At 41.9% G+C, this 10,851-nt stretch overlaps 1 protein-coding gene across 1 annotated transcript; it reads right to left on the reverse strand.

Annotated features, from left to right (window-relative positions):
* Positions 1 to 3,120: 3,120 nt before the first annotated feature.
* Positions 3,121 to 5,547, reverse strand: LOC542441 (V-type proton ATPase 16 kDa proteolipid subunit). Its single transcript, NM_001349564.1, has 3 exons — positions 5,358 to 5,547; positions 4,750 to 5,035; positions 3,121 to 3,571 (listed from the first exon to the last, which is right to left on the reverse strand). The coding sequence occupies exons 1-3, from the start codon at positions 5,434 to 5,436 to the stop codon at positions 3,439 to 3,441; spliced, it is 498 nt and encodes a 165-aa protein (NP_001336493.1). The 5' UTR covers positions 5,437 to 5,547; the 3' UTR covers positions 3,121 to 3,438.
* Positions 5,548 to 10,851: the final 5,304 nt, after the last annotated feature.

The raw sequence follows: 10,851 nt of genomic DNA on the forward strand, positions 1-10,851 counted from the left end.
GCTATGATTCCCTCAACTTCGACGGTATCAAAGTGAATCCTTTTTCCAAATTAAAATTTGTTTTAGTTTTTTATTGGATTCATTCAAATTAATTTTGTCTCTTATTGGATTCATACAATAGTTAGTGGTGTATGTGTTTTGTATATTTAGTGTATGTGTTTTGTACGTGTGTCAAGATTCATTATTATTTATTTGAATATAGACATAAAACGCAAGTGATAAAACAAACTTTATTGTGGGATGGAGTATGTGTTATGTTCATTAGATTGGGGCAACAAGGTTTAAACTCCTATTTACGCACAATTTTACCTTATTTTTACATAAAATGAAAAGGGAAGGAGAAAATTAGTGTTTTATATAGTCGAGAAATACTTTAAAAAATAATGTGAGCTCTATGCTACGGAGAGAAGCAAGTCCAAGGCACTTCCAAAAAGTGTATCAACCAAAAGAAGCTACTTCTAACCAGCTTTGGTAACCATCTTTGGTTGGCCTTCTGCCTTTCGCAAGTAAAAGCAGCTCCCAACCATCTTCATCTTTTTAGTTGGATTTTGGCTTTCCGAAAAAAAAAAGATAGCATTTTGACTCTTCAGAAGTAAAAGCAGCTCCAAGAAGTCCAACACAAAAGGTCCCTCAGACCGACTTCAGCAATATCCGCTAAAGCTACATATAGCGGATGCTGGCCTCCGGTACACCTCCAACAAGAGTTGCTATAGGCTCCTATAAATTTAGCGCACGCTGCTAGAGACGTCAAATATAAAGTTCCTCGCGCACGCTGCTAGAGACGTCAAATATAAAGTTCCTCGCTATACACTGTTGCTTGTGTATGGTCGTTGTCGAGAACTATTGCCTGTTTTGTTTTCATGTACATCCCATACAAAAAATATATACAATACAAAGTTTACTTAGAAAACTTTCCTGTTTTGTTTTCTTATACATCCGATAGAAAAATATAATACAAAGTTTAGCTAGACAATGCAATTTCCTATATTGTGTTATCTTAATTAATTTACCAGGCCACTGATTTCGAATTTTAAGTACTTAATTTAAAATTTAATCCGGATACGTACATAATATTTTTCCAGTTGACAGACAATGCAATGTAATTGAAATAATATTTTCCAGTTGACAGACAATGTAATGTTGATAAAAACTATAAATTAAAATAAGAATTCTATTATCACTATTGATATAGAGGACCGAATCTAGAGGATATTGTTGGAGATAAGGATAGAGGACAAAATCTTTTAGAGGATGTTGTAAAAGACATAAAGACATAGAATATTCTTTTAAAAATTTATATTTATTCCGATCAAACATCCTCCCTATTAACCTGGAAGTTCTTCTCAGATACAAGGAAATGGTTCAGTTCTAGAGCCAAAGATCGTAGTTCTCGAACGAGCACTCGAAAAGATTCTGGCGGATCCTCGTGATTAGGCACTCTTTTTCCCCAGATCGTAGCATTAAGTATTTCTTGGCGAGCTATAAGATGATCAGATTTATAAGTAAGTATCTCTTGTAAAATATGAGCAACACCAAATCCTTCTAAAGCCCAAACTTCCATTTCTCCTATTCGTTGTCCCCCTTGCTTGGCTTTTCCTCTAACGGGTTGTTGGGTAACAAGTGAGTAGGGCCCAGTAGAACGTCCATGAATTTTCTCATCAACTTGATGAATTAATTTTAAGATATAGGACTTCCCTATTAGAACAGGCTGTTCGAAGGGATCTCCTGTTCTTCCATCAAATATTCTGCTTTTTCCCGGGTACTCGGGTTCAAATACCCATGGATTTTTTGTTTGTTTACTGGCTTCATATAATTCCGAAAACACAAGTTTTCTTGAAGCCTCTTGCTCATATCTCTCATCAAAGGGTGCTGCAAAATTCAGAACAAATTAGAACCATTAACTATAATATAATAAAATTAGAATATAATAATATAATTAACTATAATATAATAAAATAAAACTATAATATAATAATATAATAAATATAATATTATTATTATTATTTTTTGAATTGCAGTAGTGAACGACTCAAAGTGGAACTGCTTGGCGCTGCATATTAGAACTCATTAAAGCCCGATTCGCATCATTATGCTCAATAAAAGGAATGAGAGAACCTCCAATAGAAAAAATATTGGAAAGGAAAAATACTTCTAACATGAATCTGTTCCCATGCAATAGTCAAGAATTCTTGACGGTATCTAGCTGGAACAACCTGTTCTTCCTGAATACCCTGATTCAAGGACAAAGAATTTCCTGCTGCTATCATATAATATTCATCTCTATTTGGTGATAAATAAACTACCTGTCTCTCTTTTTTTTCTTTTGCTTTCTCAGATATTTCATAAAACGGACTCTCTATAGATCCCCACCAGTGATCAATTCTCGCATGAATAGCTAACGATCCGGTAAGTCCAACATTGATTCCTTCGGACGTGTCAATTGGACAAATACGCCCATAGTGACTCGGATGAATATCTCGGCTCCGAAAACTTGCAGTTCTCCCCGTCAATCCTCCTGGACCCAAACAACTCACTTTTCGCCCATGAACCGTTTGTGTCAATGGATTGGTTTGATCAAAAACTTGAGCTAAGGGGTATGTGCCAAAAAAGGTCTCATAAGTAGTTATTAATAAAATCGAAGTTGAAGTTGGAGTTACCAAAGTTTGTGGAGTCGGTTTCGATTGACGTATGAATACTCTACGGATAGTTTTTTGAACCGCATGTTGTAAACGGCCAAGAGCCAGTCCGAATTGATCTTGTAACAGATCTGCAACCGAACGAATACGTTTATTTTTCAAGTGATTCATATCGTCATCGTCAAGTATACCCGTTCCAAATTTCATTCCAATCAAATGATCCGTAGCCTATTAGGGAATGAAATTTAGAGAATGTTGTTAGAGACATTGCATAGATCAGCGTGTTAATTCAAACAGCAAATCAGAGGCACATTGCCCAGCAGGAATTGCAAGGGGCAGCATGAGGAATTCAAAACATTCCCAGTGATGAGTTTGTACTTCATACACCTATCAACCATTGGCTCAAAAACATCAGAAACAAAACATCAGCTATCGCTGTGAACATGCCGAAGTATAGATGACAATGAAAATCCAGGCATCCAGTAAAGGGGCAAAGAAATATATATATCACGTTATTATTTGGCTACACCTCCGTGTTCATTATTCACCAAGGATAAAAATTAAATCCACTTAGCCCAGGAGCATCCATCCAATCTTAACCCACATCCCTCCAACCTTAACCCAATAAATAACCTCTGCTTAACACCGCCAAAACCAACATGGCTGGAAGTGTCACCTTCCTTCAGCTACAAATTGTTTCATTAATACATGGTAACAAGAATAAACTAGACAAGGGCATAGAGTTTCAATTCTCTTAGAATAGCATAATAAACAGTACGGTAATCGCAGAATGGTAGTGCACTTAATCTGCTCGGGATTGACCAGCACGGGATGAAAGGATAATTCCAACAATGAGACCGTACAGAGCAAGCGCTTCTGCGAAAATGAGGATGAGGATCATGCCCACAAAAAGCTTCGGCTGTTGTGCATTCGCCCTGAAATCAGTGGCCCAGAAAATAAGTCAATAAAATTTCAATTCCCAAATAAGCATGTACTGCCTCCTTAAAAGAAGAAACGCTCAAAGAAAGGAGATTAGGTTGATCATTAACAGCCTTGTTCACCCAAAGTTTACACATAAGCACTGTTTTACACTGTTCTGCATTGTAGACTACACTGTTCGCAGAGTGGAATTTGAATATGGGTATGCGTATGTGTAAGCTGCTGGAGATAGTCTTATAAGCCTATAAATAGTCATATATCAATTTGCATACTCATCCAAGAGCATGATCTTGTTCATAGAACAGTAAAACTTAGGTTGGTCATACTTCAGTAAGAAAGAAATACAATAATATGACAGTTAGCACTACATCTACGGTGCACTAACCAACAACTATTATTTACACGCATGGGGAGCTTAAAGATACAGATGAAAGAAAACACATACCTACATGTTCTTCTAATCAACACTATTTTCTCAATTAAAGGAAAATGTTTTAGAAAGTGCAATATCAAAACAAAACAGGAGCATGACGTAGAGTAAACACATGCTATCATTAAAATGACAGGGAATAGTTCCAAGTCAGAAAGAATATTTATTAATTGTACAGTAGGGGGAATAATTTTAGACATTTTATTTTTCGATTGTTTGACGACCCAAGACGAAAATTCATGTGCAAGACCAACAGTACAAAAGATATTAGACTAATAATAAGAATTTGAATGCCACTACCTACCTATAGTACATGGATTTAGATCTTCTAGCTGAGTTGGTTACGTGGACTTAGTAGCATAGCACTCATCAGGTCCTAAGTTCGACTCCACATGGGAGCGAATTTAAGTTGAGGTTAAAAATCCTCCTATCTATCCCACGCCAAAGCATTGGTATAAGGCCCGGCCTCAGTAGCAACCGTTCTCACATGACTAAAAGTGGGGCAGGGATTCGAGGGTTTTTATTGACCTCCATGAGAAGGTCTTGTTCTTAATCCCGGAGCTCTCTTACCCCTGCAGGTCAATTTTTTTTATGGTGATAAAATGTGGGCTCTCTAGGTGTATTAACCTTGTAGCACTCAAATAGCACAATATCAACATTCTGGCCATGGCATTGAATAGTAGATAGTAGGAAAAGGACATAGTAAATATATGATGTCCACTACAAAGAGAGAGGGAGCTTTACCTGACTCCAGCATCACCAACAATGCCGATGGCCATGCCAGCTGCAAGCCCAGCAAGGCCACAGGCAAGCCCGGACGAAAGGTGAGCGTAGCCATCAAAAAGGTAGTAGGGCTTGGCCTTGGGGTTGATCCCAGTGCTGATGATGACGGCGATGATGAGCCCGTAGATACCGAGCACACCAGCCATGACCACGGGCACGATGGACTTCATGACGAGCTCCGGCCGCATCACACCCATCGACGCCACGCCGACGCCGCTCTTCGCGGTCCCGTACGCTGCGCCCATGCCTGCATCGGATCAAGCAAAAGAACAGCGTAGTCAGGACCTGCCTGTCTGACGGGAAAAGGCTGTCGATTTCTGAAATCCCACACCCGATCGGACCAAATCTAGCGGAGCAACGGGCAGATCCAGCACCGGCGCGCCCGTAATCGAGCTGACCGGAGGCCGGAGTTTGGCCAGATCGAGCCAAACCACGGAGCCCCAGCGGTAGATCGGGAAATGGATGGTGAGAAACAGAAGCTCTATTCGGGAAAAAAAAAAACTAGAGCTTCGGGTACGGAATCGCTCGAGCGTGCGAGTGGAAGAGGAGTATGGGGAAGCGGGACGAACATGAGAAGACGAGGGCGGCGGCGGCGCCGAGGAAACCGAAGAAGGGGGCCGTCTCATCGCCGCTGAACACCGACGACATCTTGGTCTCCGGCTTCCTGCTCCTCTGCGTGCCTCTCAGTGGTGGGTTGCCTTGCTCGGTCTACGGGAGGCCGCGTCGCTGGGGCGAGGAGGAACGAAAGGGAAGCTTGGGTGGGCAGGCAAGATGCGATCTCTCTCGAGCCGAGTTTGGTTTCTTTTTGTTGCGACTACCCCTATCACTCCCCGATCTGATCTGAAAATCTCCAAACACCAGACCGACTAGGGCCCACCGTGGTTTTCCCAGTTTTGCCCCTAGGCTCTCCGGCACCCGATTTTTTTTTATTTTAGCCCTTTTATTAAAAAAAATTCACATTTAAACTCATGCACGACTTACTGTCATTTTTATACTCTTTGCTTGACATCATAGGTCGTGCGCCGAAGTAACAAGTCTCGGCACCACAGCCTATAACGTCGAGATACGTGACGCGCGTTGTAGGGCTCACGCGACACCGACGTGGGCCCCCTAGCTCAGCGCCACGAATCTTGGGGTCAAGCTAGGGAGTAAAGCAGCCATCGTGTCCTTCTCTCTCCCCGCGCGCCACTCCTTCCTCTCTCACTCGCAACGCGGAGACTACACATCGGTTTCGCCGACGATAGGGGTGAAAACGAAAATGGTAATTTTCGGATGCCAGGAATCGTTTTCAAAGTTTTACCGAAATTTAGGTCTAAACGAAAATGGAAACAGTTATCGAAAATACGGAAACGAAATCGGTAGAAAAAATCATAAACAAAAACGGTTTGGTCCTCTTCCGACCATTTTCGGAAATTACCGTTTTTTTGGTATTTTACCATTGATAATAAATATGAAAAGGAAAATGGTTTTAATGTTTACCGACAGTTTTCACCCCTAGCCGCCGAGCTCGCCACCGGCCACCCCACCGCCGGTTCTCGTCGCCACCTACGCCAAGCTCAGCTTGCCCCTACGCCAAGCCCTGCTCGCCCCATACGCTGAGCCCCGCCGCCGGTCGCCGCTCCATCTTTAATAGCTTTTGAGTTATGAATCCGTGTTTGCAATAGATGGACACCCTAGTGACACCATACCATGGAGGAAGCGTTGTGGAAGATGTTTATGGGAATGTTAGTTTTGATGGAATGAAGAAGGTGATGGTGATGTTCGATGAAAAGCCCTCTTTTGGCCAGATTTTTGCTAGGGCTTGTGAGGAGATTTGTTGTAATTTAAACGATCCTGGCATATTGATTGAGGGTTTATTGTCCCATGTTACATCTAGTACAATATTCCGACAGTTGATCTCCATTGGCTCTGAAGACGACCCTGCAGTACATAAATTTAGCAGTTTAAGTCATTCCAATGGTGCATATGCAGAAGGATGAGATGATGAGCTACTAGAAGCTCTGGATAACGCTAACAACATTGAGATTAAGAAAGGCTTAATTTTTAAGGACTTGCCTACACTGAGACGATGGCTACAGGAATATTTTGTGAATCGCAAGAGACCTTACAAGGTGAGACACTCGTATGCACGATGACGTTACACAGTTGTGTGCGAGTTGTCAGATTGTAGTTGGAGGGTATGTGCCCACAAGCAGAAGGAAACTGGAAAGTTTAAGATCACAAAAAATGTAGGTCCACACACTTGTGCCCAAACAGAGCTAAGCTCTAAGCATCGGCAGTTGACATCTACCCTAATTGAGAAAAGGCTTTTGGTGACATTGAAGGGTCAGCCAAACTTGAAGGTAAAGTCAATTATGACCATGACTTGGGAGTTGTTTGGTTATAGGATCAAGTATGGGAAAGCATGGAGGGCAAAGCAATGAGCATGGAAGATGATATATGGGGATTGGGAGAAGGGTTACGAGAAGTTGACCCATTGTTCAATGCAAAGAAAGCAAAAAAAACCCAGGCATGCATTTCGAGTGCATCCCTAACCGTCAGCGAGCCCACCACGGTCCGTGCCACCTGCTACACCGCCCCCGTCGCCAGTGCCTGATGCCCCCATTGCCATCCACCGCCGGCCCTTCATCGTAGTCGACCGTTTCACAGGTAAAATTTATCTTTTTTAGCATTAGATCATTTAAACTAAACGAAGTGTGATTATGGTTTAGGGTTGTTGGTTCAAATTTTAGTCAAAATTTGTATTGTTTGATGTAGTTGTTGTATATGTGTGGTGGTGAATATGTATATGTGTAGTTGTTTTCGTAGTAACCTATTGAACCATTACCTTACCTTGAACATGTATGGTTGTATCCACCGAACCTCATAGGTACGATGAACAACATGTGATTTTTTGATGTCTAAACCCTAACGATTTTTGCAAACTTGTTTACGTAGTGAATGTGTATGTCCACGTGATCCATCGTGTTGTTCTTTTGTTTGTGAATGTGCATGCCAGCCATCGTGTTGTATGTTTATTTGCAGGTTTTAGAAACCTCACCGTATAGGGGAGGTGCTTTCGAATTTTTTTCTAAGAGTACTAAGTTAATTTTTTGTAGATAGCAGGATGTCCGATATCGCCACCACAATCGGTAGTTGTCTCCACCGCGACCTCAGGTACAACTTCTTTTCGCACAGTATTCAACTATGTTTGATGTGGTTAGTTATTAGTTAGTATATACTCCCTCCATCCCAGAATATAAGGCGTAACCACTTTTTGTTCTGGTCCCACAATATAAGGTGTGCTCTCTCTATGCACACGTATATCGATGCAGTGGTATAGAGAGAATTAAATGTATTTCTTGGTCTTTGATCCAGAGGTGGTTACACCTTATATACTGGGACAGAGGGAGTAGTTATTAGTTAGTAAGTAGCTATTACTTATTTATTAATTAGTAAGTATTTAGGATTTAGTAGATTAGTAGAAGGGGATAGTAATTAGTTAATCATTAGTTGATAGTGTTAGTCATGTACCATCTTTAATAGCTTTTGAGTTATGAATCCGTGTTTGCAATAGATGGACACCCTAGTGACACCATACCATGGAGGAAGCGTTGTGGAAGATGTTTATGGGAATGTTAGTTTTGATGGAATGAAGAAGGTGATGGTGATGTTCGATGAAAAGCCCTCTTTTGGCCAGATTTTTGCTAGGGCTTGTGAGGAGATTTGTTGTAATTTAAACGATCCTGGCATATTGATTGAGGGTTTATTGTCCCATGTTGCATCTAGTACAATATTCCGACAGTTGATCTCCATTGGCTCTGAAGACGACCCTGCAGTACATAAATTTAGCAGTTTAAGTCATTCCAATGGTGCATATGCAGAAGGATGAGATGATGAGCTACTAGAGGCTCTGGATAACGCTAACAACATTGAGATTAAGAAAGGCTTAATTTTTAAGGACTTGCCTACACTGAGACGATGGCTACAGGAATATTTTGTGAATCGCAAGAGACCTTACAAGGTGAGACACTCGTATGCACGGTGACGTTACACAGTTGTGTGCGAGTTGTCAGATTGTAGTTGGAGGGTATGTGCCCACAAGCAGAAGGAAACTGGAAAGTTTAAGATCACAAAAAATGTAGGTCCACACACTTGTGCCCAAACAGAGCTAAGCTCTAAGCATCGGCAGTTGACATCTACCTTAATTGAGAAAAGGCTTTTGGTGACATTGAAGGGTCAGCCAAACTTGAAGGTAAAGTCAATTATGACCATGACTTGGGAGTTGTTTGGTTATAGGATCAAGTATGGGAAAGCATGGAGGGCAAAGCAATGAGCATGGAAGATGATATATGGGGATTGGGAGAAGGGTTACGAGAAGTTGACCCATTGTTCAATGCAAAGAAAGCAAAAAAAACCCAAGCATGCATTTCGAGTGCATCCCTAAACCCAATTGATGGAGGAATGGCAGAGAGATATTCTTTCGTGATTTCTAGTGTTTCTCGCAGTGCGTAGAGGCCTTCAAGCATTGTCATCCCGCGCTCTCTATTGATGGTACTTTTCTGCTTGGGAAGTATAAGGGCACATTGTTGGTTGCCATTTCATGTGACGCAGACAACACATTGGTTCCTTTGGCATTTGGCTTGGTGGAGAAGCAGAATAGAGATAGTTGGTCTTGGTTCTTGCGACTTGTTCGGATCCATCTCGTGGGCCCTAGTCGGGAGGTTGGTGTCATATCTCACAGGCATCATGGTATTCTTAATGCAGTGCAAGAGCATATTTCTGGCTATGTAGCCATGCACTATAGATAGTGCACTCGACACCTAGCAGAAAATATGCTTAGAAAGGATCGTACCAAAGATAATTTCCCCCTATTTGAGGAGGTCTGTCAACAGTAGGAGGTTTTGTTCTTCGAGGACAAGTTGAAGGAACTAAAAGATGCAACAAATGTTGAAGGTAAAAATTGGATTGCTGGATTGTTGAGGGAACCCTAGAAGTGGACAAGGGCCTACGACGAAGGTGGTTGGAGGTTCGAGTTCCAGAATACCAACAAGGCCGAGTCATTTAATAGTGTGTTGAAGGGTATGTGTGCCATGCCAGTCAATGCTATAGTAACATTCACTTTCTATAGGCTTATGGTGTGGTTTAATGAGAGATACGCACAGGCCAAGGCAATGGGTACGTGAGGTCAGAGATGGGCACCTAAACCAACAGCACATCTTAATAATGCAAAGGAACGGGCCAATAAACATGAGGTTCAATGCTTCGACAAGGAGTTGGGAAAATACGAGGTAACGACGATGGGTGGCACAACTTCCGATGGTGAGGTGCGGCCTTCGAGGACACATGTTGTGTTACTTGATGCATTCTCGTGTGGTTGTGGTAAACCTAGACAATACTAGTTTTCATGTTCTTATTATGTTGCCGCCGCACGTCATCGCAACTTTGCATTCGAGAGCAGCATCCCTTGTGAGTTCAGTGTGGAGAGCTTAATATGTACCTGGAGCCCTCGTTTTGACCCCTTTCTTGATGAGTCACATTGGCCAACGTACACTGGTCCGACATACATTGCTGATCCAACGCACCGTTGGGACAAACATGGTACTAGGAAAAGGAGCAGGTGCAACATGGTCATGGATCAGGTTTCCGGCTGCACTAGGAGAGGTCGAGCGCCCCCTTTCTCGTGGACCTAGAGCAGAACGAATGCGGAAAATGCAGCAGACTTGGCCACAACTCACGTACATGTATTTGGGCACTTAGTCAGGTGTGATACAATGTTTACCTCACACGCAGAGTACACATCTGTTATTGTACTACACCGGATTTGTTGTTACATTTGTACAATTTACTAACCTTCTTTTCTTAATTTACAGGATGGCGGAGTTCCACTTGCTAGACCCTCACTACGACGAGCACCACAGGGGTCATCTCACCGCAGAGGGAGAGGTAATTTTCTGTATATATATTACGATTTAAAATTACTAAACGCAACTTATCATTGACTAATGAAATTAATATGATTGTTAGGTGCTTCCTGTTCTGTGGGCTCGGACCCATGACCGCTTTCAAGAGGAGATGCAGTAC

Source organism: Zea mays, chromosome 4, assembly GCF_902167145.1.
Source record: "Zea mays cultivar B73 chromosome 4, Zm-B73-REFERENCE-NAM-5.0, whole genome shotgun sequence".
Classification (NCBI taxonomy): domain Eukaryota; kingdom Viridiplantae; phylum Streptophyta; class Magnoliopsida; order Poales; family Poaceae; genus Zea; species Zea mays.